The sequence below is a fragment of the Panthera uncia genome, assembly GCF_023721935.1.
Source record: "Panthera uncia isolate 11264 chromosome A3 unlocalized genomic scaffold, Puncia_PCG_1.0 HiC_scaffold_11, whole genome shotgun sequence".
NCBI lineage: Eukaryota > Metazoa > Chordata > Mammalia > Carnivora > Felidae > Panthera > Panthera uncia.
In genome coordinates this window covers 12,200,790-12,228,116 of record NW_026057578.1, presented here as the reverse complement: position 1 = coordinate 12,228,116, position 27,327 = coordinate 12,200,790, and the positions used below count along the sequence as shown (strand labels likewise).

Genomic DNA, 27,327 nt, shown 5'->3' with positions numbered 1-27,327 from the left:
TGTGTTCCTGGACTATACAAGGAGCACCTGTATGTAATACCTTCTCAATGAATATTGTTGGATGAATGAGTGAATGGACTCTGCCAGCCCAGAGGAGGGGAACCGATCCATCCTCTAAGCCCCTTAAACTGAGCTCAGGAAAAGCTTTCTCTAGGAAGTGAGGGATAAGCAGTGGTTAGCTAGCTGGAGGTGAGTCTGCTTCAGGTAGGAGAAGCATCCACAAAGTTGAGGAGATGAGATGATGACTTTTTGTGCTCTCTTGCTTGGCATGTAGTAGTGGCTGTACTTAGTAAACATCTATTTTACTCATGCAGAAACAGTTATTTATATTTTAAGCTTAGTAATCTGTGCAAAATGTTTTTAGGCATTTATTAGTGGGCTGTATTCTTGCAGTATGGAACCTCCATAGCTTTACATGTATTTTTAGATTTTTTTTAGGCTCCTAATCTCTCTTTTTGTGGGGAGATGGGCAGATGGCCTTCTCTCAGTTTTTGGTGGGCTGTGATGTGTCCATTAGGCTAGGGCTAAACATTTCCTGCCACTGATTTCTAAGTGAAAGACACTGGAAACTGCACTCCCTTCCAGCTACTGTCGTTCCTCCCCGCCCCCTCCCCCAGTCATTCTACCCTTTTTCTTGCTCTGTGTCTGCCTCTTCAGTCACGTACTACTTTTTCTTGTCCCTTTTTTAATTCTTTTAAGCCTTAGGCCTTCTGAAAGTAATATTTCCTAGCACGTTAGATTTTGTTGTCAATCCCTGGCCTAATTTTAAGATGAAAGGAAAGTTAGATTATTTTGAAATATAGAGAGCTATCTGGGGGTTACTTAAGGGTCTTAAAGTTTTGGTGATGAATCAGTGGACTTTTTTTCCTTAATCACGATTTTATTCTGAAGTTTAACTATTTACTTTTGCTGTTTTTATATTTTACAGCTATCATGAGAAGTTTTTCCCTCCTACAAGAAGCCATAATCCCCTACATCCCCACCCTCATCACTCAGCTTACACAGAAGCTATTAGCTGTTAGTAAGGTAACAAGATCAGTTTTAAAAGTGCAGTTGCTTTTTAACTTACGCTTCAAACTATTTGAGCCTCAGAATTCCCTGGCAATAGACTGGGCATAGGAAAAGTTCCCTGAATTCTTCCTGACCAACAATGAATACACATATGAGAAGTGTGGAGAGTCACTAGATTGGAGACCTAGCAGGACTCGCCTTTAAGTGCAGGCCCAGTAACTTGAAAATGTTTCATTTGATTTATTCTCACTTTAAAAGTAACGTTTCATTGGGGCACCTGGGTGGCTCAGTCGGTTGAGCGTCCAACTTCGGTTCAGGTCATGATCTCACAGCTCGTGAGTTTGAGCCCCGTGTTGGGCTCTGTGCTGACAGCTCAGAGCCTGGAGCCTGCTCCGGATTCTGTGTCTCCCCCTCTCTCTCTCTGCCCCTAACCCACTCGCATTCTGTCTCTCTCTCAAAAATAAACATTAAAAAAAAAAATTAAAAAAGTAACGTTTTATTAAATAAAATTGAAAAAGTAAGATGACTGATCTTAGATGGAGGAAAGCAGACTTTGTGCCAAGTGGACACAAAGGCTACTTACTTAGACTTCTGTAAAACGGTGCAGACCTTTGTGTCTGGTCTTTATTCTTTTTTTTTTTTTTTTTTTTTTTTTTAATTTTTAAAAAATGTTTATTTTTGAGAGAGACCGAGCATGAGCAGGGGAGGGGCAGAGAGAGATGGAGACAGAGAATCTGAAGCAGGCTCCAGGCTCTGAGCCGTCAGCACAGAGCCCCACATGGGGCTCGAACTCACAGACTGCGAGATCGTGACCTGAGCTAAAGTCTGGCACTTAATCAACTAAGCCACCCCGGCACCCCTGGTCCTCTTTATTCTTATTTCCTCCAAGTAAATTTCATTCCTTTGATTAAAAATTTTATAGATAATTTGATTCCTATTTGTTGACACTAAGTTTTAGAAAATAAAAGTCCTTTTAAGGCTGCCAAAACTCCTTTTGAGATGCCTGTTCCTAATTACTCTATAGAAAGGAGATAAATTCTTGGAACTGTTACAAGGACTTTGGAGAAGGATCATTTTCTCACTGGGTTCTGGGTAAGGGTGTTGGACTGCTTTGGGCCTTGGAGGATTAAGATAGAAGACATATTGGGGCCTCCGGCAACCATCTCCTGCGTTCATCTACTTTCTGTGGTAGCCTTTCAAGAAGGATTTCGTTTGAAGGAAAACAGGGTTATGTTCCTGTAAAAAACATTGAAAACCACTGATAGAAAGGATTGTCACTCAGGGGTGCCTAGTTGCTCAGCCGGTTAAGTGTCCGACTTCAGCTCAGGTCATGATCTTGCAGTCATGAGTTCAAGCCCCACGTCAGGCTCTGTGCTGACAGCTCAGAGCCTGGAGCCTGCTTTGGATTCTGTGTCTCCCTCTCTCTCTGCCCCACCCTCGCTCACTCACTCTCTCTCAAAAATAAGCATCAAAAAAAAATTAAAAAGGATTGTCACTCTGTAGATATAGACATTGAGGCCCATAGAAGTTAAGGTTTGCCTAAGGCGTCCCACACAAGGCTAGTGGCATAGCCAGGACTTAACATGTCCCTGCTTGCTTCTTCCACCGTTTATAGTGACGGCTCTAGAGCACATGGGTTTTAGACAAGTTCCTTACAGCCCTGGGAGCTGATGCTTGTGTAGTAATCTCTCTGTGACTCAGAGGTATTTTTCGTGGTGGATTTTGCCCATTACAAAAAAAAGTTGAAGTGGGGTGCTTGGGTGGCTCAGCCGGCTGAGCGTCCAACTTCAGCTCGGGTCATGACCTCGCGGTTTGCAAGTTCGAGCTCCTCGTCAGGCTGTGTGCTGACAGCTCAGAGCCTGGAGCTTTCTTCGGATTCTGTGTCTCCCTCTCTCTCTCTGCCCCTCCTGTGCTCGGTCTCTCTCCCTCTGTGTCTCAAATAAAAAACAGTAAGTTTTTTTTTAATTCCGAGGAAAAAGGCAATATTTTCTGAATTTTAAAGTTATTATAAAACTTCAGCATATATGCAGGCAAGTGTAATCAATGCTTTAATACTGATTTTTTTAAAAAGATGGCCTTTTACCATGTTCTAGAAAGGGTAGGTGTGTTTTATTTTAGATATTTAATATAGTCAGTAATCTTTCGTTTTTAATTTCAGAACCCAAGCAAACCTCACTTCAATCACTACATGTTTGAAGCAATATGTTTATCCATAAGAATAACTTGCAAAGCTAACCCTGCTGCTGTTGTAAATTTTGAGGAAGCTTTGTTTCTCGTGTTTACTGAAATTTTACAAAATGATGTTCAAGGTAAGTTAAAGGAAGTTACTTTCTTCATTACCGAATACAACTATTTTTTTAAAAAGATTTTTAATGTTTATTTTTGAAAGCACAATCGGTGGGGGTAGAGTGGGCAGAGACATAGGGAGACACAAAATTCAAAGCAGGCTCCAGGCTCTGAGCTGTCAGCAGAGCCCAATGGAGGGCTTGAACCCACAAACCATGAGATCATGACTTGAGCTGAAGTCGGATGCTCACCTGACTGAACCACCCAGGCGCCCCTGAATACAGCTATTAAAGGGGTTAATAGAATGCAGCCTGCCAAGAGGTGTGCGCCTTTTGTATGGGAGCTATTACTTTCGAATCCGACAGCTCTGTGTTTACTTTCTTCAACAGAATTTATTCCATACGTCTTTCAAGTGATGTCTTTGCTTCTGGAAACACACAAAAATGACATCCCATCTTCCTATATGGCCTTATTTCCTCATCTCCTTCAGCCAGTGCTTTGGGAAAGAACAGGAAACATTCCTGCTCTAGTGAGGCTTCTCCAAGCATTCTTAGAACGCGGTTCCAACACCATAGCAAGTGCTGCGGCTGACAAAATTGTGAGTGAATTTATTTTGATGTAAGTTTCTGAGGTAGCTGAGAGAAACTGAGGATGGTAGGTTTTTTTTTTTACTTCTTGATTTAAAATAAATACAACAGTGAGGAAAGGAGTAGTAGAAAATATTAATGTAGATTTATTATTGTAATAAGGTATCCTTTAATTATCTCCATGCTGGAAAATAAAAAGAGTCCAGTAGGTTAATTTCAGGTACTTAACTTTAAGGGCTTATTGCGATGGGATATTCAGAAGTAAGAACGGAAGCAAAAACACTGATTATTCTAGCGTGCACCCTTTTCCAAGACATCGCCTATTTAACATGTATCTTTTGGAACAATTAATCCTTGTCTCTTTAACTGATTTTTTGATTTAATTTGTTGTAGCCTGGGTTATTAGGTGTGTTCCAGAAGCTAATTGCATCCAAAGCCAATGACCACCAAGGTTTTTATCTTCTAAACAGTATAATAGAGCACATGCCTCCGTGAGTATGAGCATAAAACATCACTGTAGGATTATTCAAGGACTGTTAGGTGCTGAGAAGATGCTGAATTGATACATTGTTTCTTTTATTCAATTCTTTAGTGAGTCGGTTGATCAGTATAGGAAGCAGATCTTCATTCTACTGTTCCAAAGACTTCAGAATTCCAAAACAACAAAGTTTATCAAGAGTAAGTAAAATCATTTGGCTATTCCTACACAAATAATGAAGGAAAGTAGCTAAAACTCCTAGACTTTCTGGTTACATATAAATGCTTTATCAAGTTATAAGCTGTCTATATACAGTATTTTAAGATGTTTGTATTCTCCAAACACTAAATCACTTTCAAATATATTGTGTTCCAAAGGTTAGTTTCTGAAGTTAGGTATCAAAACATTTTTCGTCTGTACTGTATGTTAAATTGTATAATAAAGGCAAGTACTGATGCCACAGTTAGCCATTGGTTTTGATGATTATGAATATTTCACTTGGAGGACTTCAGGGGTGAATTGCTTGTTCAGCACAGTGAGGCCTCTGTACTGATACTCTGTATCTCTTTTCAACAGGCTTCTTAGTCTTTATTAATTTGTACTGCATAAAGTATGGCGCGTTGGCACTGCAAGAAATATTTGATGGTATACAACCAAAGTAAGTTTGTTTTTATTATTTATTACAATTTATTACAATTAAAATTTCTTTAAAGTTTATTTTGGATGTCATACCAGAAAATATGCTTTCCAGCAGTAGAGGTTTGTGAGGAAATCCGTTTCATGAACTGCTAGTGGGTGCCTACACTGGTATGATCTTGCTATAGAGGAAAACCTATGCACACTTTTATTTTATCTAGAGCTAAAATTTCCAGTATCCTTGATAACCCACTATTTCCACTTCAGATACTTGTGGTAGAGTATACACTGAGGATTTTGCATCATTTAGTATCATGAAAAACTTTACTTTCAGATGTCTGCAAGAACATATTAGAATTGTTGGCCAAATCATTGTTTTAATGTATCTGTCAACTTTCACATGATTACAGGTGTGTAAACATAGAAGGTTGGGAAGTTTATAATCCAGAAATGTTAAAAGTAGTTACTGCCGGATAGCGGGGTGATGGGTAATTCATTTTCTTCCTTCCTTTGTTTTTCTGTTTTCTAATTTTTCAGAATTTCTTAATTTTTTTTTTAAAGCATATGAGACAAAAGTGGCCATGAAGATTCTCCTTGAGCACAGTTGTCGTTAGTATTTCACAGAAGTTGTTGGCGGCACTTGGCCACAGAGTCGAGGCCTGAGGTTTTGTTGTTTTGTCATCTCAAGGACTCTGCCATTCAGTTGACCAACTTGTTATTTTGGATTCTCTTATATTCCTAAGGAGTCAGTGTAAATAACATTAAGAATTTCACAGTATAATTATAGTGATAGTCTAATGTAAAATTTGTTTTAATAGAATGTTTGGAATGGTTTTGGAAAAAATCATTATTCCTGAAATTCAGAAAGTCTCTGGAAATGTTGAGAAAAAGATTTGTGCAGTTGGCATAACCAAATTACTAACAGAATGTCCCCCAATGATGGACACAGAGTATACCAAGCTATGGTAAGTAAAGTTGTTAGAAATTACAGCTTCCTTTCCTATGACTACAAAGTCAAATAAGCTTATTTTCTTGAGGGCTGAGAATTGGATTCTGATCTCGGGTTCTGCACTAGCAACCATCAGATCCAAGACAGGACATGTGGGTACTTCTGGGCCTAGAAGGAACTTTGAATTTTTTTTTTTAAATGTTTGGGAGCGAGAGAGAGGGCAAGCAAGCAGGGGAAGGGGTAGAGACAGTGGGGGAGAGAGACCCCCCCCCCCCCGGCCCCCCCCCCGCCAATAGGCTCCGCACTGCCAGTACAGAGCCTGACATGGGTCTCAATCCCACAAACCATGAGATCATGACCTGAGGCGAGATCAAGAACCAGATGCTCAACTGACAGCCACCTAGGCACCCCTGGGCCTAGAAACCTCTTGTTCCTGCTTCCTTAACTTTACTGGAGGAAGGTTCATGTGTCCCTTTGAGAATCTGGTGAAAGTCCCTGGTCTGCATGATATCTAGGACTGTTCATGACACCCAACCAAACTGGCTTAAATCTTTAAAAGGAGATATTGGAGCACGTGGGTGGCTCAGTCAGTTAAGCAACCGACTTCGGCTCAGGTCATGATCTTGCAGTTGGTGGGTTCGAGCCCTGCATCAGGCTGTGTGCTATTAGCTGGAGCCTTGGAGCCTGCTTTAGATTCTGTTTCCCTCTCTTTCTGCCTTTCCCTTGCTTACACTCTGTCTCTCTCCCTCTCAAAAATAAACATTGAAAAAAATTTTCTTTTTAAGGAGAAATTGAATAGGCTACGAGAAGACATCGCATGCTTGTGCTTGTTGGTGTCTGGTATTCCTGGCTTTTCTTGACCTCTTGCATCTCCTTTCTGCATTTGGGGCTCACTTCGGCTGCCTCTTCCAGAAAGGGATCTGATGATTTGGGGCTTTTTTTTTTCTTCTTCCATTTCAAAGCTACCTTACTGTTCTTTTCTTTAGACTGTGGGTCTGATTTTGCATCTCTGAAGAATTGCTGTTTAAGCAAATACTTCTGAAGATGTAAACAATAATTTTTCATGTTTGCTTTCTTCAAATTCAGGACTCCTTTATTACAGTCCCTGATTGGCCTTTTTGAGTTACCTGAAGATGATACCATTCCTGATGAAGAGCATTTTATTGACATAGAAGATACACCAGGGTATCAGACCGCCTTCTCACAACTGGCATTTGCCGGGAAAAAAGAGCACGATCCTGTAGGTCAAATGGTCAATAACCCCAAAATTCACCTGGCACAGTCACTTCACAAGTTGTCTACCGCCTGTCCAGGAAGGGTAAGTGACTGCTGTCACAGAACTCTAAGTCGTGGAGACTTTTCTGGGAAGCCAAGAAGGTAGCAGTTAACTCTGGCGCATGTCTTCACTGGTCAGCGTGATCAAACATCCCACTGAATTATAGTTAGGCCTTAATTTTCTTTAGTAAAATGATGTGCTAGAAACAGATTTTATGCGAATAATTATTTCTTAATCTCTTTATCTGACCTGAGCTTCAACTCAGACCCCGAGGTCAAGGGCCACATGTTCTTTTGACTGAGCCAGCCAGGTGCCCTAAAACTCTTTGGATAGAAAAATGTGTATTTCCCAGATTCAAATAATCTTTTATTGCAGGCATATATACACACACACACACACGTATATGTATATATAAATGGTTTTTTGGGTTTTTTTTAGCCACAACATACTCAAAAATTAAAGAATGGATCATGGAGTAAACCTAATAATGGCTGTAGAGTTGCATTAGCTAGCACCTTTTACCAAATCTTCTGGATTATCTGATAAAATTTTTGTTTTCCATTGTGTTACTATGGAAAACTTCACACACACAGAATAACAAATAACAAACAGCATAACAAACCATCATGTGCTGACCTTTAGAAATGATCAGCATCCTGCCAATCATGTTGCATTTGTTTCTCTTTGGGCAACATGTCATTTAACCCACATGTACTTTTAAAAAAAGTCCTTGTTGGGGGTGCCTGCGTGGCTCAGTCGGTTAAGTGTCCGACTTCGGCTCAGGTCATGATCTTGCGGTCTTGGGAGTTTGAGCCCCGCGTCGGGCTCTGTGCTGACAGCTCAGAGCCTGGAGCCTGTTTCAGATTCTGTGTCTCCCTCTCTCTGACCCTCCCCCATTCATGCTCTGTCTCAAAAATAAACGTTAAAAAAAAAGTCCTTGTTGGTCCGTGATGCATATATAGTTTTTAATATCACAGTACCTCTACCACACTGAACAGCAGCAATTCCTTGTGGATCTGCTTTTGAGACCTGTCCAGTTTTTGTTTTTTGGGGTTTTTTGAGAGAGGGAGGGAGAGAATGAGCTGGGGGGAGGCGGGGGCAGAGAGAGACACACAATTCGAAGCAGACACCAGGCTCAAACACACAAAACATGAAATCACGACCTGAGCCAAAGTCAGACGCTTAACCGACTGAGCCACCCAGGCGTCCCGAGACCTGTCCAACTTTGAAGGCATAAAGCAGTTGATCTCCTTAGAAATCCCAGTAAGAGCCCTTGGTGACGGACTGCCTTTCCCAACCTGTGGTGGTTCTCCCATAGAAGACAGGGCTTGTGTTGGTTTGTTAGGCTCTCCAACGACTAGCATGTGTGTTTTCCATCTCTGGTAGGTTCCGTCAATGGTGAGCACCAGCCTCAATGCAGAAGCGCTCCAGTATCTCCAAGGATACCTTCAGGCGGCCAGTGTGACACTGCTTTGAACTGCATTTTCCAAATTGGCTAAGCCCGGGAACGTTTCGTAGACGTCAGAGTACAGCTGCACTTAAGCAAGTTTTCCTTTTGAACTTGTCACAAATTCCATCTTGTAATGAATATTAAATGTTGCTTTAAGCTGAACCCTGAGCAAATTAGGTGGTTTGTATGATCCTAAATGTAAGTGGCTGACTTTTCCAGTTTGCAGCTTCAAGGGACAGGTATTAATAAGTTCAGTACATGATCATGATGAGCATCTACATTGTTGGGAGAACTTTAAAATTGTGACGGACACTGAGCGTGGAGACTTCTTTCTGTTACTAAATCCTTTTGTTTTGAGGCATCACTGTTTGTGTTTCTCTCATCCTTTGTATTTTTGTCTGTTTCCTTAAGCTTTTATTGGAAATGTAAGTGAAGAATCACTGGTGTAACTTGCCAAGAAATGCACATTTCAAGTTTGAAATCTGTAATCAGCAATAAAAAAAAGCCCCCTCAAATATGTATCCAAGAACATCTTAAGGACAGGTTTTTGGTGCTGATAACTTAGTAACCAAGAATTTAACTCAAATTCAAACTCAGATTAGTTTTTCCTTACCTGGGAAAAGGGAACATTAATAAAATTTGGAGCTGATCTATTAGAACTTTTCTGGACCTGTTCCCAGGCGGCAGCATGAACTCTAGGCAGATGGTTTCCTCTGGATGGGAGAGAAATGCTTTGCCTGGCTTCACGAGGCTGTCCCATACTCTAGACAGTGTGGGAGTCTGCTCTTACTCAAAGCATGTCTTCTTTGCAGATCGGAGGTTACTTAGAACTTTTCAAACCACAGCATCTTAGAACCTGAGGTCTAGGGGAGTCACAGGAATGGGTATATGCTAGCAAACAAGGCTGCCTGGGCAAGTTCCGTGACCGTTCGTTTTTTGGAAGTAAGCAGACTATCTCATCTGAGAGGCACAGTTTATTTATGCTGGAATTGTTGTCCATGTAGTGCAGATTAAACTAGAATCTCATTCTTCACAGATCACTGATTTCTTTTAAAATTCAGGTACCTGACTTGAATCGTTTTTCTTCACGTTGTTTTTGTCGTGTTGCTTGAGAAATTGTCCAGCTTAATTGAAGTGTTCTTGTCCCAATCTAATCACTTTTGTTTTGACAGTGACAGAGCATTAAATTATATTACTATGTAAGTGGTCATCGGCGGAAGGAGATTGAGATAGTATTGGGATCTACTTTTAAACTACACAGTCTGGAGTGGAAAACAGTCGGTGGTGATGGTTATGTTTGCTGCTTACGTAAGCTCCAAGAGCGCCTTTTTGGCTCTTTTTGGTGAGTCTGTCGTGGAATAGTACATACTGCTGCGGCCAGGGCTCACTACAGCATCTTAAACTTGGAGGACTGATCAGGTTGTGAACTGTTTCCTTTTAAGATCATTTCTGAACAGGAAGACTGGTACTTACTTTCTTTTAGTCTCGCATGAGTTGTTAATTCTGTTGAGGTTTCTTATTCCATCATCTTGAGGGTTTATTTAGCTTTTAAAGATTTTTGAAATGATTTGTCATGAGTTTCTGACAGGTCTTAGTGACTTCCTCAGTGGTGAAGCATATTCTTTGTGGTTTTAAAGAGTTGGGTTCGTACTTTGAAATAGGGCCAATCTGGTTTGAATTACTCTGCCACGGACTTGTGTGACTTTGAGCAAATTACTCAGTCTTCTGAAAAACAGTAATAAACACTTTCAGGATGGTGCGGAGACATAACGACGTACTTAAAGAGGAGAACATAAAGTACTAATAAATAGAAGCTGCTACTTAATTGTTCATGGTGGGGTTGAGGACAAGCAGGGGGCCTAGCTGGGAGGAAGTGTTTGTTACTGAGCAGTGCAGAACACTGCCCTATCGTACCAGTACTTTAGGAGCTCTGGGGTGTGGGAAGACTTTCCAGAAAGGTCCTGGCCTAGGTAAGGCGTGCACTCTGACCAGGGTAGTCTGAGACATGGGGGAAATGTAGCTAAATTGCAGAGTTCCTCATGAGAGTCTTCTGCTGGGCCCATGGGTTCCTTTATGCACATCTTCCCGTTTAACAACCTGATTTTTAAAAATAACATTTCTGATTATAAATGTATATAAAGATCCTTCATATTCCTGCCTTTAAATATTCTGGTCCCCCCCCCCCACCCCCCAAAGTTGAGATAATTTATAATTTTATATGCTTTTTGAAAAAGTGAAAAACTACTGAAAAACATTTCCAACTATCATTGGAAATGATAGACTCTTGAACTGAATGTTCCTTATACATCAGTCTTTATATCTCTGTTTCCTAACAGTGCGAACGGGGCCAATTTTTGAGCACACCCCCAACTCACACTGCTATTTTGATGGGTGAGAATGCGATCTCCTTTTTCCACTTGTGCAGCATAACCAGTTTGGCTTTAATGAAACTGACGTGCATGTGAGGTTAACTGAGGACAAGTCTCCACGTTCCACTCCTGGAGGCAACCGCTTTCGGCCTGTGCTGCCTGTAGCTCCTAGTTCCTCCTCCTCCTGACACATCAGCCTTCAGCATCTGTTACCTCCCTGCTGTGGAAAGCAAGACTCCAGCTGACCCCTCTTCTACCCTCCTGGGGTCTTTTTGGGTGTTTTTAGTGATGCCATTCTTTGATTCTTTTTATCTTCAAAACTTTGGCTAGTGTCTCTTGACACCTCAGCATCGACGAAAGGTGTGTCTCGTGTGTCTGCTGTCCCTTCACTTTCATGCTGTCACAGGAGGGGCGCTTCATTCTGTGCAGTATCTGTAGGTCTCTTTTGAAAGGGAGAAAGTGATGAACAGTACTTGTTGGCAGAGAGAGAGCTGAGTCCCAGGCCTGGCAGCGTGTCAAGGCTGCATTTCCTCTTCCCTGGGCCCAGGGTCTTGACTTCTGCATTCTTTAAAAGAGAACATTCTTAGAATCAAGGTCAAATGGACTGCTTTTTTTCTGTCATACTCCCGTCACTTGCTGAAAGCCAAGTCCCATGTTAGCTTGTATTATATTTGGATCCTGGCTTTTTTCTCCTTCTGTGTGTCACATGGCATCTCTTTAACTCTTCCCCCAAGGTGCTCTTTTTGCAGCTCACGGGCTGTCGCGGCTCTCCAGATCACTACGGCTTCCCGTCAAGCCTCCCACTACCAGTGTTCCATGGAAACTTTTGAGAACTGGATGTGAGTCTTTGGTTGAAAATCTGAGAGGTCTGTGATCCTTATTCCTGAGAGGTGGAGGAAGGTACCAGGTCACACAGCTGGATGGGAATGGGACCGGGAGTTACACCCAGGCAGCATAGGGCTTGGCAGAAGTCAGAAATAGGGAATCGGTTAATGAGGTACTCTGCTGATAACTTCTTAAGTATATATGTTTTTTTGTTTATTTTTGAGAGAACATGAGCAGGGGAGGGGCAGGCAGGCAGGCAGAGAGGGAGAGACAGAATGCGAAGCAGGCTCCAAGCTGTCAGTGTAGACAGAGCCCGACCTCACAAGCCCTGAAATCATGACCTGAGCTGAAGTTGGACGCTTAACCGACTGAGCCACCCAGATACCCCTTAAAAGTATAAATACTAGGATTGTTTTTGGTTATTGGATGTGCCCTTTTGTTCCCGTTGGGAGAGACATGGTAGCCCTGATGTATGACCACAAGGCAGGACTTACCCTTGGGTCCACCCTGGGGTATTCTTAGGACTGCTCTTTTGTAGGGCAAAGGAGCTTCATGGATCAGTTGGAAATAACTCCAGGTAGTTTCTAGTGGATTCTCTAAAAGAGCTAAGAAGGTCTGGCTACAGATACACAGGAACACCTGCCCATGGGTGGGCAACTCCCCTTATCCATAACCTACCCTTCTGGACTGGGGTTGCTGCGTGATATGTGGAGAAGGCAGTCAGGAGCTATATGAAGTCATTTACCTATTTCTGGGTTTCCTCCCTTCTCTATTAAGAGGATATAAACAGAAAACGTGGCATCGTGAAAGCACTGTCCAGGTGAAGAGTAAGCCACAAAAGGCAGGTCAGGGAAAAGTTTCTCAGATGTGTCACAAAGCCTGGTGGGAAACGTTAGGAGAAAGGCAGCTTACTGCATCGGAACAGGGTCCCATCTCCTTGCAGGGAATTAGAGTAGCCCCCTTGAGTCTAGAGGAGAAAATGATTACTGCTCCCAGGTGCCTGGGTTCCTGTAGCAAACCTCAGCTAAGCAGATGTCCCGATCTGTCTCCCAAGAAAGTCTACAGGACAACAGGAAGTAGAGCCTGGCACCTGTCGGGGCCTCCCACTCACAGAGCAGGCTTAAGTGTCCTACGAAAGCTGGACAGGCTCTTCTGTTGGGCAGAAAGAGGGAAGGAGCCGCAGTCATGGGCCTGCTGAGCATCTTGGTCCGTCAGGGAAGCTACAAAACCCTCACAGGGAGAAGCAGGGCAGGGACAACAAACTTGAGCCAACTGCCACAGGTGACGCATTCCAAACCCCACACCATGTGACCACCTGACGATTGGCTCTGACCCTCCTACCACGAGCCACCGATCCAGTCCTTGCCAGTGTCCTGAAGGAAACTCCCTTTAGTCCCAAGGACAGACTGGCTCTGAACTTCAACAGCAGTCTCCAGAGCCAGGGGAGATACGTCTGAAATCGTGTGGCCAAAGGTGTCCTCCCTTTAACTCAAAGGCATCATTTCTCCACGTGAGTAGAAGGGGTCGTGGTGCAGTCAAAAGGAACATCTGTGACTTACGGTTATACGTGCTATATTAGGAGCAAATCACTAGGAATATTATTGCTTAGGACGGTGCTTCTCACAGTACCACAGCATCACCTAGGACCTTATTAGAAATAAATGTTGAGTCCTAGACCTCCTGCACCAGAAACTAAGTTGGTGAACACTGATTCAGGATAAAGCCAAGTACAAGTGAATCCATCAAGAAGACACACAGACATGGTAAAAGCTGTGCATGCTGTCTGGAGCTCCAGGGCCTGAAAAGTAAGAAGGGATCGTATTTAAAGATGTGCAATTAACGAACACCTTTAGTTTGGAGCAAAGGCAGGCAGAGGTAAGTAGGCCCCGTTAGCGGACCTCTTCCAACAAGTCACCCACTCCCTACAGTTACAGAGGAGACAGACATAAATTCTCGCTCCTGTGGAGTGTGTCACTGTAGTTTTTCTTGAGAGACTTGCAGTGGACGAGGGCCTGCATCCCAGCGGGACGACCGTGAGAGCTGGACAGGACAGAATGAACAAGAGTAAGACTCCGCATTTCCAGCAAGGAAGTGGGCAAATTCCTCTCCACCCACTGCCCTGAGTGGTGGGACCATGAAGACACACCAGGAGCAACGGCTTCCTCTGGGCCATAAGAACAACAGAAGGGTATTTACAAAGTACTTCCGGCACCAGGCGCTCTGAGAAGCTACTTACGTGTATTGTCTTAAGTGCACAAGAGAAGCCGTTTTCTAATTTAGAGAGAGAAACTGAGGCACAGAGAGGTGAAATAAATTTGAGGTCTCAGCAAAGAGGGGATGAGTTGGGATTGACCCGCTGGCCAGTACCTGTGCTTGGTAGCAGCTCACACTGCCGTCTAGGTCAGCACACTGCCTCCCCCTCCAAGAAAGCCTCCAACCAGCTCCTCTGCCAAACGTTAGGTATTCGTCCACCTACGTTATAGCACCTTGGTCCTTCAGGAGGTGATCTCTTCACAGCACAGAAGCCTCGTCCACATGGGAGTCTACCCTCTACCGCGCTGCTCCCTCACGCAGGCCCTCTGGAAAATGTTACACGGCCAAGGAGAGCAGTGACAAAGGTTGGGCCATGTCTGGGGCCACTCAGACCTTAGGGCTTTCAGAGAACAGACTTGCCAACAAATCCTCCAGGCCCAGACTCCCCAAACTTAGCCGTTCAACGTGGCCCAAAATGCCGGCACTGGTGGTACAGTGATGAGCACAGCCGCCTTCCCTCACGGCCAGAAACCAACTTGTCCCCCTCCCCCAGGCTAGGGAAGGCCTGCACATTTCTGGTTCCTTAGGTGGAGGAGTCTGACTCCCCCTTCCACGTTTGCATCGCTTTTGTCCATGAAAGAGCCAACCAGACGGGAGCGTAACATCGGCCCAGAGGAGAGCTTCCAGGCCTGCCCTTCCACACCGTCTGCACAGGTCTCCCCCATCTAACCATCTGCCCGATGAACACGGGCACGCAATACACAGGACACACACCGGCCACAGACCCCCAGCGGGTATTTGGACTGAACGACAAAAGCCCAAGGGGCTTCCGAATCCTAGAGAAACTCCTGCCAGTTCTTGGGGAGGCCTTTCTGGCAACCAGAGAAAATACACAATTTAAAAAGCAAGATACAGAGGTGCCTGGGTGGCTCAGTCAGTAAAGCATCTGCCTCTTGGTTCAGGCTCATGTCATGATCTCACAGTTCGTGGGTTCAAACCCCACGCCAAGCTCTGTGCTGACAGTGCAGAGCCTGCTGGGGATTCTTTCTCTGCCCCTCCCCTGCTCATTCTGTCTCTCAGAATACATAAACTTTAAAAAATCTTTTACAAAAATCAACGAGTAAAAGGCAGAGTCTGAATAATGACAGTAAGGATTTGGGTCACTCCAGAGTGGGACCGAGTGCGCCTCCATCTATCCCCACTCAGTAATGTCAAAGGTCAGGGAGACCGCTGCTTCTGCGGCCAAAGGAAGCTGGGGTGACCGTGATGAGCTGAGGCTGACCCAGAGCCCGCAAGTTCCCGTGGGGCGGGTGGATGGCCTATCGGAGCCTGCCTGCTCTGGCCCTGCTCAGCTTTGTAACAGCACCATTTTGTGTGCTCTGCATGTCTGATCGTGAAAAGAACCACATGCAAAAAGGGATGGAAAAAATGGTAACATGAAGGATTTGGAGATAGCTTCCAAATTTTTCAGTTGTCCTTGCAAGCCTAGTGGGTAGGTCTGTCGAAATAGGTTTTGATGAATATTTGTGGAACAATCTACAAAGGAATAGAGAGAGAGGAGAAACACAGAATGTGGAGCAGGCTCCAGGCTCTGAGCTGTCAGCACAGAGCCCGACGTGGGACTCAAACTCGGGTCGCAAAATCCTGACCTGATCCAAAGTTGGACACTTAACTGACTGAGCCACCCAGGCACCTCAAAAGACTGTATTTTTAGGCAGTAATCTTTATACCCAACATGGGGCTCGAGCTCATGGCCTGGAGATCAAGAGTCACACACGGAGCCTGCCAGGTGTCCCCAAAGGCAATATTTTTATATATTTTTTAAGTATTTATTTTGAGAGTGCAAGTTGGGGAGGGACCGAGAGAGAAAGAATCCCAAGCAGGCTCTGCGCTGTCAGGGCAGAGAGCCCGACAGGATTGTTGGGGCTCCATCCATCTCACGAACCATGAAATCATGATCTGAAATCAAGAGTCAGATGCTTAACTGATTGAGCCACCCAGGCGCCCCAGAAATATTTTTCAAAAATCAAACTTGAGAGGCGCCTGGGTGGCTCAGTTGGAAGATATGGGACTCTTGATCTTGGGGTCGTGAGTTCAAGCCCCACACTGGGTGTAGCGATTACTTCAATAAACACTTTGAGGTTCCAAGAAAATGGCCATTGCCTCTTCTAAGAATCCACATTTTTTAAAAGACAGACTGAAGAAAACTGGCTAACCCCTCCCTGCCAATCCAGCAGTGCTTAAGTGCTTGACAAATCCATTATTTACGGATTTGGAGATTTCAAATATTGGTCTGTTTTTAAGGGCACACAGACATTTAAGCACGAAAAGCAGAGATAAGCAGTGGTGGAAGTTTCTAACGTTAAATCCCACGCAAGCAAACAAAGCTCTACATCTCTGTCCTCAGGTTTATTTCCTGGTCCTGTTCTACTGAGCTCATAGCTCCTGTAAGGCAAGCAGCCTGCTGCTTCTAGGGAATGCGGATTCCCTTCCCATGGGCCGCATCAGTCACAGGTCCCATCTCTAATAACCTTGGGATCTGGGCCAAGGAAGCTGTCACTGGGTGTTCGCCCTGCAAAGCTTCACACGTGAGCTTGGGGAGCAGGGGAAGGAAATCTAGACTCAAGTGACATGTTTTTCTAAGAGCCATAGGTCCCATTCCTGTGGCTCAAGAAGGCCTTTGAAAACCAGTAACAAAACCACCAGCTCTGCGGAAATCCTCTTTACTCATTAAAATCTCCCTGTAATAAGAGGAACTTTCCAAAGTCCTGACAGGACATCTGTGTACCCACTGTGGGTGACCAAGACCCAAGTGTGTCTGTCCCAAGGACCACAAAAGCCACTCCCCTCTGAGGACCAATGCCCCACAAATCCTAAGACCCTCAGTCTTCTCGTGACTGACCCACAGCACCTTTGAGGATTTCAGACCTCTCAGGAGCATTCCAATCCCCTTTCGTGCCTGCAGTCTGGAAACAGAGTGCATGTATTGTCCCAAGGGCAGAAGCACCTCGTTTGGCTCTAACCTTGTAACTCTTAGAGATCATATCGGCGTGAAACACAGCACATACTCCATTCCCAGGTGGCTCTCTCAGAGCCTGCTGACACGGGTAGAGGTGCTGCAGGGGGTCCTCTGTAGCAGAGGACAGCTACAGGGCCTTCCCAGAGAGCTCACTATTGAAGAACATTCAAGGACCTCCTTCTAAAACAGTCAGAGATGTATCACCTTTGAAAAACCTCCTGTCAAAGAAACCTGGAAATCCTTACAACATCCCCGATATAAAGGGGAAACTTGCCCTTCCTGGAGTTTTGGGAGTGAGGGCCACTCACACAGCCAACTGGAAGTTGTGAATTTCTTTGAAGGTTGTACCATCCTGCTCCTCCCATCTTCGTTTTGCAGCTGGAGGTCGCCAGTGGGCATACTGTCAGGCAGGGGGGAGAGGGGTGCTGGGCAGAGGCCACACACCCCCAACAGACACACAGGAACACTGGGCAGAAGAGGCTGGCAAGGCCGGGAGACCGGCTACAATTTCAATATTGGAGAAGGTACTAAAGACAGAAGAGAGCTATGAAGAACCCCCGGGTGCTATCAGTATAAATCAAGACTTCTAAATGCATCACAGACAAAAATAGGAGTGTGGGGGGGCACCTGCATGGCTCAGTCGGGTTAAGCATCCGACTTCGGCTCAGGTCATGATCTCGCAGTTCGTGAGTTCGAGCCCCATGTCGGACTCTGCTGACAGCTCGGAGCCTGGAGCCTGCTTCGGATTCTGTCTCCCTCACTCTCTGCCCCTCCCCCGCTCACACTCATGCGCGCGCGCTCTCTCTCAAAAGCCAACATTTAAAAAATAAGAAAAGATGAGCGTGTTTACACTAGACACACACACATGCACGCACATACATGGGTCTGTTCCCTAGAGGTCTGCTCGGAAGGCCTAGGAAACATCCTAGTAGCAGTGAGCGCTCCAAGCACACCCAGACCTCGGTGGCTTCTTTCCATGTTTTTTAATCTCTACACCCAGTGGGGTGGGGGGCTCAAATTCACAACCCCTAGATGAAGAGTTTCGTGCTCTACTGACTGAGCCAGCCAAGCGCCCCCCCGCCCCCGACCTTATTTTTTCAGATGTGGTCATCACTAAAAGGGACCAGAGCTCCTTGGAGAAATGGCTGACTCCAGGACTAAGGAAAGGAAAATTGCAGGACCAGGGGACCAGGGAAAGGACCGTTGCAGCTGAACCACAGGGCACACCGTCCGCATCGCTGCAACGGTCCTGGCTCAGTCTGACAAAGTAAGAACGTGGAACCACATACACACGGATATGATCTCTGCTGATTAGATTTCCAACAGGGTCAGCCTCGGACAAATTTCTAAACTGTGCTATGTAACTAGATACAATTGAGAAACTCTCCCTGCTTTCTCCCTGCGACGTCAAATCCCCTTCTGTGTCTGAGCACTCTTCCATAACCTTCTGACCACTCTCATCCTGGCGGTCCCACCCACGGGCTGGTTTTTACAGCGAACCACCTCCATGAGCATCTTCTAAAATTAAACAGAAAGCTGCCGGCCCGCTCCTCAGCCAGGCTTGAACGCAGCGAGTGCCTCACCGTCCTCCGAGTGTGAGTGCACCGGCAGGAAGTGAGACTCACAGTGTCGAGAAGTCTCCTCTTCTGGCTCGTTTCTTCGGGTGACAGTGTCAGGTCGGAGAGGAGAGGCCCGTCCCCTCACCTGGCTGCCCACACGCCTCGCTTCCACACCCTCACATCTTCCCTCACTTCTTTAGATACTGCTCGAAAGGACCAAAAATTCATTAGTAGCTGTTTATTGATCAATGGTTTGATATAAAGTCATTTCAGATCTTCAGAATTTTGCCCAAACAGAATCACAAGCATTACAAAGTTTTGTTTTGTTTTTTCCTTAAAAAAAAAAAAGGGTAGGAGGTAGGTTGGGAGGGGACCTACCTAGCAGTAGTGGCATCTGAGAATAAATTAACAAAAAAAATTTAGTATTACCATTTATTGGTGACAAACACTATGTTTTACTTACATTCCATGGGGAGATAAAATTCCAGCGTAAACAATGAATCGAACAAAAGCAGTACTTAACTCGCAAGACTACGGTGCTTTTCATCTGGACCATATGCAGGACCTTACCGCACACGCTTCTGTGCGCAGTAACACAACATCAAAAGCAACAGTTTCGGAGCTCAACACAGGCCACTCTCTGCCGCCCTACATGGAGATGTAACAGCGGTACAAAGCACTCCAGGAAAATCCATCTGCGGGTTTAGACGTACTACACGGAGACCATATCCTGTAGTGTGAAAGCCACGTGTCCTCAAGAGCCATATGTATAGACACACAATTTTTTTTAATCTTTAAAACAAAGACCAAAATTCATTTAAGTCCTGTTGCATTAACAAAAATAAAATAGAAAAGGAACCAAATGATCATTAAAGTTTAAAACTCCTAAACTGTCCAATTTATACAACCATGGGAGACTTCATCCAGGATGCTGACAAGTCCAGGACCGTTGCAGCTGAACCAGAGGGCACACCGTCCGCATCGCTGCAACGGTCCTGGCTCAGTCTGACAAAGTAAGAATGTGGAACCACATACACACGGATATGATCTCTGCTGATTAGATTTCCAGTAGGGTCAGTCTCGGACAAGTTTCTAAACTGTGCTATGTAAAGATACAATTGAGAAACTCTCAAATGAAAATTTATATAGTGTCATTTCAATCAAAAGAAAATAAGAAAACTTAAGAGTACGTATCTGTTGGAAGAGAAAGCAGTGGGGACGGTGTGGGCACCACGGAGGTGGGGCCGTAGCACACTAGAATGGTTGGCGCTGAGTAGGAAGCATTTGATTTTCTCTGGTGCTTTCGGCTCTGGGGCTGGTCTAAGGCCCCTGTCCCCGGCGTGGGTGTCCAGGGTTTGTCCCAAGCGTCTGCGTGAGCCAGTCTGAGAAAGGTTGCGCGCGCGCTCTCCTGTGTCCTTAACACGGCCCAAAGGGTGACGACAGCCGAGCACCGAGGTGCCAGGGGCCGGGGCCTGCTGGTTTCCCGGTCAAGCCAGGGCCGCTTGGCAGGCCTCGCAGCACCCCTCAGCAAGCAGCTGCCTGCGTGTGGCACAAAACACCGCGCACCCGCAGCCACACTGCCTCCTTGCGTCCCCGCCTTCGTCACCACTGCCGCCTCTGCTTCTTTACCCAGCACGTGTCTCAGCCCACTGGAGGTATCAGAAATTCCAAATTCTCAAAGCAGTTTCAGTATTTTCAGTATATATGTTGGGGTTTTACAACGGTTCGTGGCCAGAAAAGGTTCAGCACCTTCCACACCTTCAAGGAAAAAGAAAAATGAAAAAATGATGCCAGTTTTGAAATTTAAGGGAATTAAGAAGCCCATGTTACAAATGAAAAGAAATTAGCCGACATTGAAGTCCAATAGCACAGGCCCCAGTTTATGATAATGGGGTTCAAGTTTTGTCAGGATGTTACCACCAAGTGAAAATACACTAAGGAGAATGCATGTGTAGTACAGTAGCTCTGGGACAGAAGAAATAATGAAGCAGCACAGGATGATATTTGCATAAAGAAACACATATGAAAGATACATAAACTAATAAAAATGTGACCTCTGGCTCTTAACGAGAGAACAAATGGGAGGCTGCTGGAGGGGAGGTGGATGGGGGATGGGCTAGATGGGTGACGGGCATTAAGGAGGGTGCTTGTTCTGATGAGCACTGGGTGTTGTATGTAAGTGATGAATCCCTGAATTCTACTCCTGAAAGGAGTATCACACTGTATGTTATAAATAAAACCTTGGAAGAAAAAAAAAGATCTCTGGGTGGGAGGGGAGGGAGGATGAGGTGGGTGGGGACTGCGAGGAGGGCAAGACTGATCACTGTGCACCTTTGAAAATAATTTTGATTTTTGAACCACGTGAATGTATTACCTATTCAAAATTTAAAAAAACTGCACGCTCTGCCCACTACTTAGAAACCCCTCGGGAGAAAGAAAGGGACAGAAAAGGGACTGAGGTGAGTTTCACTACTGAGTTGAGCTGACGGTCTGAATTGAATGCAAATGACGAAAAGAGCTGCCTTTCTGTAAACGGGCTCACTCACACAGACACTGGGCCATTTCCTGTTCTTGGCATCTCTGTACTTTGTTGGTCCAACTCAGACAGCAACTTTAAAATGTTCAGTGCGGCCTGGCAGGGACGAAAGGGAGAGTCAAGGTGCGGCCACTGCCCGTGAAGGTCCAAACAGGGAGCCCCCCCCAAATCACACTTTCCCTTAACATTTGAATTTTTAACTTAAAATACAAATTAAAAAATAAATGATCCATGTTTACCTCATTGAATCACAACCTCTGTTAATTTTATTAGATTTTCTTTCAGTGTTTTTAACCTTGTGGTAACCAGACTACAAATTCTGTGTCCTGCTTTAAAACAAAAACCTATCACGTTTCCTTCTTTGACATTAATCTGACCGATGCCTTACACCCCATCAGGTGGATATACCACAGTTTACTCCGATTAATCAATGCCATTTCTCAGTTTTAGTATTTCTCGGAACAGGAGTTTCACCTGAACAGCAGACCACAATAAGGGGCTTTCTACAGCTGCCCGAACTTGGGCCTGGCTGGGGTTCTGTGTTCTGGAAGGAGACGAACGGATACAGCATGTGGAGGCAGGCGTTCCAGGATCCAAGTCCACCCGCCAGGTCAGCACAGGCAAGGGAAGGGGAAGGGGTATCTAAACCTGATGAATTCTGATAAACACGATGAGAAATCAATCCAATAAACTAAGGAAGAGGGCTTCAAAAGACGAAATCTATAAAACAACCAAAGGCTATGGGAGAGCCCTTTTCCTATCTTCCCCAGGCCGGCAACAGGCAGGAGCCAGGACCACTGGGTAACATACCATGTCATGGCAGGATTCCACATCCTTTCCAATCCCGTGGCTGATCAGAGGTGGCTGAGAGGAGCAATTGATAAGAGATACAAATTCGTTCTTGTTGTTTTTGGGGAAGTCTTTGTATTCCACCTGAGGGGAGAAGAAAACTGAGGCCGGGTAGGGAGGCGGCAAATACAAACGGGGCCCAGCAAACAGGCGTGGGACACCTCTTTCTTCCTGCCCTCAACCTGACGAGGCTCCACCAACTCCCACTCAGTGGCAAGAGGCCGTCGGGGGGCCTGCTGCTGGGGGCACCAAGGGCCGCAAGCACCAGGGCCCCAGCTTCCGAAATCTTCCAGGAACCCAGATGTCTGCCCAGAGACCCCAGTCTGAAAGAAGCCGTGCCCTTTTCTACTAGGCAGAAAGGGCCAGCACAATGAATCCGTGCTTGCTAGAACCACCACGAAGATTAGCAGCTTTGTTATGGTTGGCTTGGATTTTTTACAATTTTATTACCAAAGGACAAGGTTACTCTACACCGTACAGGCCTGTGGGACTTTCCTTACCTCCCCGACCTTCTCAGGACCACCCAGGTACCATGTGCCCTCCACCACCCCTTCCCCTATATAAAGACCTTGATTTAATAATAACAAACAAGGTACGAGGCTCATTTCCTGAGAGAAACCCCCCAAAAAAGAGGACGACACTGATGTCTAGACCACACAGCTCAGGTCTAACAGTTACCTGGAATCCCTGGACTCTGGAAAGATAGTCCAACTGCTCAGAGGGTCTTGTGAGAGGTCCGTGGGGTACGTGGCCTGAAGAGATGTTATTCTTTAAAATGGTCTCGGCTGTGGGCGAGGTGCCCCCATATAACAATTCACGGGCTATCATGGCAGTTACCGTGGCCTTGGCAGGATTCGGAGCTGCCCTGGTGAAATCTTTGGTGTGGTGTCCTTGACTGACTCCTACGGCCTGGGCAACCTCGGGCACCATGGGAAGAATCCCAGCAGGCAGCTGCTGATGGCTAAGATAAGGCATCCTAAACTCATCCTCTTTATTGCCTAGGGAGGGACATGCAGACGGGTCAACACAAGGCCACACACGCCGCCGGGAAAACACTTTCCAACCCGCTGGCCCTCCCTCGGTGCACAAAGCGGCACGGGGATGACACAAAGCTCAACACTGCTCGTCATTCCGGGAGCTACACAAATCCCAGAATCAAGTTCAGATCAGGACAATATTAACAACACACTTACTAGTCCCATTTTCATCCCCAGAGCCAGGTTCAAAAAAGGTTACTTTTCTTCCATCCCCTGGTTTTTTTACTGGTGTCTTAAAAAAAAAAAAAAAACAAAAAAACAAAAAAACAAAAAAGGCCATGAGCATAAATCAAACTCTTGCAAAATTAGTTCCTACTGTCTAAAATTAAACAAGCTCCAACCAGCATTGACCTGTAGTTTGTAACATTTTGCAATATGAAGAGGTGATCGGCAGAAAGCCTTACCCCCGCGCCGCCGCCCTGGCAGCCTCCTGCCCTCACCCAGCGACACTCCGGCCCACACAGCCTGTCCTTGAAGAGATGCCAACAGGCACACGGAACCAGGTACTGAACTCTGCACTCACAGGAAGACAGGGGAGCGTTTAACCAGAGGGAGCCGGGGACGCTACACTGGTAGAGCCCACGGTGGGGAAGCAGCTCTTAGACTCTCTGTGTAACTAACATCCAGTTAAAAGAGAAGGGGTATTTCCAACGATAAGGGGGGGGGGGGGGCAGGGCAAATGTTACGAGATGAAAATTTTCTCAAACACGGGTCTCCTTTTTGAGAAGGTTAAGGGTGCTGTGAATGCTCTACCAGATTTTGGAACGAAACACCCAAACACCAAGTCCAGGATCTATGCAGATTCTCTGACGAGTGTCTGCAGCCAGAGCAGATGCCGTGTCCCACTGGGGACACGGCAGGCACAGGGAGTGAATCCGTCCTGGGACCTCTCCGTGGAAACAAGCTCAGTCAAGAACTTGCTTGAAGGTACCGCTTACCAATCTTGAAGATTTTTATCTAGTGTTAGATTCATAAAGAAAAAGAAATCCCGAATCTAAACTGTGGATTTAGTTCCATAAATCACACTGTGCCGGTGTCCCAGAAAACCCAAAGCCTGCTGCTCCCCAACTAGCAGAAGCCTAAGGTTGATAACTCGTTCCTGCAGGCCTCACTATGAGAGCACGACGACAGAACTAGACGTGTTAACTTCAAGCCCAGTCGCCTAGCATCCTACAAATGGAAAGAGCAAGCTGCCCTCCAGCAAAGCGTCCCGACCACAAAGATACGGAAACAAGAACGACTTAACCCAGAGCCACGCTTGGAGCCACGGACATGCAACTCCCCTTCTGACCACATTATAATGGTCCAAATGGATAAGACGCTGCTCGGCAGGGCTGTTTTACTGCCAGGAGGAGGAAGCCTTGCCCTGAAGCTTGGCCCTGGAGGTGCCAGAGTCCCCTAGGATGAGGCGAGGAGGTCATCTTGCAATTAGAGAGCAAGGACACAGCCCCGAGCAGTCACCTTCTCCTCTGATTTGAGGGCTGGTTTGGTGGGCTGAGCCTGTGGGACTTTGAAACCAAGGATCTCCAGCATGTTCTCGGCTGCGTTGCGTTTGGCCACCTTCTTATTGGTGCCTGTTCCTTCCGCGGTATGGTTTCCCACCTTCACCTGCATGAGGACGAAGTCAGGGCTCAGACCAGTGCTTACGCCTTCAGAGTAAAGACTGGTCAGGCATCGGTGTGCTGGCAAAAGAACCCGGCAACGGTCAGAAGCTAGACGCTTAACAGCGGTGCCCCGGAGCGGGCCTGCGGCGGCCTGCGACGCGCGGCGAAGGCAGCCCCTCCGACACACTAGACCACGGCAGCTTATAACGACTGTGACCAACAGAGCTAAAGAACACTGGAAAGTCGTCACTTCCTAACGGGACTACATCTCACAAATATCTGTGCTTCTGAGGTCCTCTGCATCCGTGGCATCTGCTCGGTGGAAATATCACCGGGGTGCGCTCCCGCACGCTCCCCTTCCCAGCCCCGGGATCCAGGTGCCACGGTGGGAGCATTTACACCAAAGATCTGCGAATACAACGCAGCAAGCGCTCGGTTGTTTTGCTGTCTACTCCAGACTTACAAGACGGAGAAAAGGTTAATAATGCAAATTAAGCTTAAAAGCGTGTCAAGGCCGCAGCCGTGGCACTGTAACTAGCACAAAAAACTGGGGACGTCTGTCCAATCTTTGAAAATCACTCAATTCAATAAAGTCACTCATTGTTTAAAAACGAGTGAAGTTCCAACATTTCTTTGTTGTTTCACTTTCATCTTGTTTATGTAAACAAAACAATCAATACCCACGCTAAGACTACAGTCCTTTGTCAGCAGCATGAGCAACTTCTTTGCTTGAACTGGACAGTAGTTATGAAGCATTTGTGTGCAGTCTGACTTTATACTACTCAAGACGACAGTTACACTTAAGTTACAGATGGATAAAATTGACAGTCAAGAGAACATGTATTTTATATATTATTTGTAAACTGTATGCTACGCATCCTTTGTCAGTGAAACTTGTAACACACACACACACATCCATAAACGCACACGCGCCCGGCCCCCCTCCCGCTGTGCCACCCACCCCTAAGACCGCTGACTGTTACACATATTGCAGCATATACCACTGCTTACAATCCCCTTCCATGCTGGTCTTGAGCGCAGACCAGAACCAAAAGCCGCACATCACAGAACTGAAATCAAGGAAACCTTCTCTGGCCAGCGACAAGGGCTCGGGGGTTGAATCCTGGCCTTGCTGTCTACCGGCACTGATCTTGGTCAAATGACTGATTGTCCTGGCACGCTGCAATCTTCTTTGGTAGCACAGAAGGACCATTACTTTTCTGGCCTTCTGACTGGGCAGGCTAAGTGACGGTGCTTCCAAAGTTGTAAACTGCTACACGAGAGTTAAGTACTGGGTTTTTCACCAGAAAACACTCTTAAATTCAAATCACGATCAAAGTGAGCTGCCCATATGAATAACTGTTTCATGAGCATAAGGAGAAACACTCTGCACCCATCTGAATGAAGTGTAATCCCAATCTAAGGAAGATCCAACAACCCTAGACTCCAGATTTGACAGAAGGATTAGGGGAACAGGAACAGATCCTCTGATATAACTTGTAAAATTTATCTTCTGAAAAGAATAATATAAACCTTCAAGGAGATGTAATGAAGAGAAGCGTTCACCCACAATCCCACAGTCCTAGCACTCACACACTCCAGCGGTATGTCCAAGCTCCCACCTGCTGATACGGCAGCACGTGTGGTGCGCACACAAGTATGTTTTAAGGCATCACATTACTGCAAGTACCACGGTCTTACTATTGATAACGCCTGAGGGCAGGGAGCAGGGCCCACTGGACCAGAGCTCCTCATCCAGCCTCCTCAGGGAAGCATCCAGCCGCTGGACCTGGCCCAGCCGAGATGGGATGTGGTCAGAGGAAGTCTGCCCATAACCCACGCCGACCTACCTGCATCACAAACTCTCTGCGGCGTGGGAGGCCTCGCTCTGTCAGGAGCATGTACTCCGGCTCCTTCTCCTTTTTCGCCTGCTGGATCTGGGCCAGCCTGCTGATCGGGTTCATCCCCTGGCCATAGTCTGTGCTGCTCTGTAGCTGAGGAACAATTAACGTAAAATCCACGTGCCATGTTAGTCGCAGAGAGGACTTTGCCAACTTAGAGATCGGGACGTGACAAGAGATTACTTTTATGTTGATCTAAGGGCCCGAATTAATCAGACCTTTTTAAAACTTTTTTAAAGCTAAAAGATGCTCAGTGACTTTCTAGGATTGCACTGAGGTTGACTTTTTTAAAAGTCTTCCCGGCAAAGCAACATCAGTATTTCACTACAAGTAGACAACTATCGTAATGTCTGCTTTTTGACAATAAATTACAACTTCACAATAGAGAAAAGAAATACAGAACACTATTCCTAAAACTCCCCTGAAAGTCTGTTATAAAGATGGGTCCCCAGCTTTCTTAACAATGACTCAACATCCAAAAACTATTAAAAAAAAACCCCAAGCTGACACCCAAGAACCCCACCGTTCCTTCCCAGTGGCCACCTTCGGTGCCACAGAACCCTCACCCACAGACTCACGCGGATATGAAGAGCAGAAAGGAAAGTGCAGCAGTGAGCAGAGTGCTCGCTTTTGTGTCCTGGTCCTGACACAGCATCAAACTAGAGCTGACCCTTGAGCAGCAAGGGTCTGAACCGCCAGGTC

General features: G+C 45.8%; 2 protein-coding genes across 9 annotated transcripts in view; one reads left to right on the top strand and one right to left on the bottom strand.

Annotated features, from left to right (window-relative positions):
- The window catches only part of CSE1L (chromosome segregation 1 like), a 45,783-nt gene extending 36,595 nt beyond the window's left edge, over window positions 1–9,188 (top strand). The window contains exons 17-25 of the mRNA XM_049650633.1: window positions 929–1,026; window positions 3,170–3,320; window positions 3,687–3,895; window positions 4,278–4,375; window positions 4,477–4,562; window positions 4,939–5,020; window positions 5,817–5,963; window positions 7,034–7,265; window positions 8,610–9,188. Coding sequence (XP_049506590.1) covers window positions 929–1,026; window positions 3,170–3,320; window positions 3,687–3,895; window positions 4,278–4,375; window positions 4,477–4,562; window positions 4,939–5,020; window positions 5,817–5,963; window positions 7,034–7,265; window positions 8,610–8,699 — 1,193 coding nt within the window. The 3' untranslated portion in view covers window positions 8,700–9,188. The remainder of the gene's footprint in view (window positions 1–928; window positions 1,027–3,169; window positions 3,321–3,686; window positions 3,896–4,277; window positions 4,376–4,476; window positions 4,563–4,938; window positions 5,021–5,816; window positions 5,964–7,033; window positions 7,266–8,609) is intronic.
- Window positions 9,189–11,336: 2,148 nt separating this feature from the next.
- The window catches only part of STAU1 (staufen double-stranded RNA binding protein 1), a 62,042-nt gene continuing 46,051 nt past the window's right edge, over window positions 11,337–27,327 (bottom strand). For 7 of the 8 annotated variants that reach the window (XM_049650635.1, XM_049650634.1, XM_049650640.1 and 4 more), the window contains 7 exons: window positions 26,575–26,718; window positions 24,582–24,728; window positions 23,277–23,352; window positions 22,762–23,081; window positions 22,045–22,167; window positions 21,245–21,330; window positions 11,337–20,456 (listed from right to left, as the gene is read on the bottom strand). In XM_049650635.1, the coding sequence (XP_049506592.1) occupies window positions 20,441–20,456; window positions 21,245–21,330; window positions 22,045–22,167; window positions 22,762–23,081; window positions 23,277–23,352; window positions 24,582–24,728; window positions 26,575–26,718 (912 nt within the window). In that variant the 3' untranslated portion in view covers window positions 11,337–20,440. Of the gene's footprint in view, window positions 20,457–21,244; window positions 21,331–22,044; window positions 22,168–22,761; window positions 23,082–23,276; window positions 23,353–24,581; window positions 24,729–26,574; window positions 26,719–27,327 lie in introns of those variants that run through there. The other variant, XM_049650638.1, reaches the window with a different exon arrangement.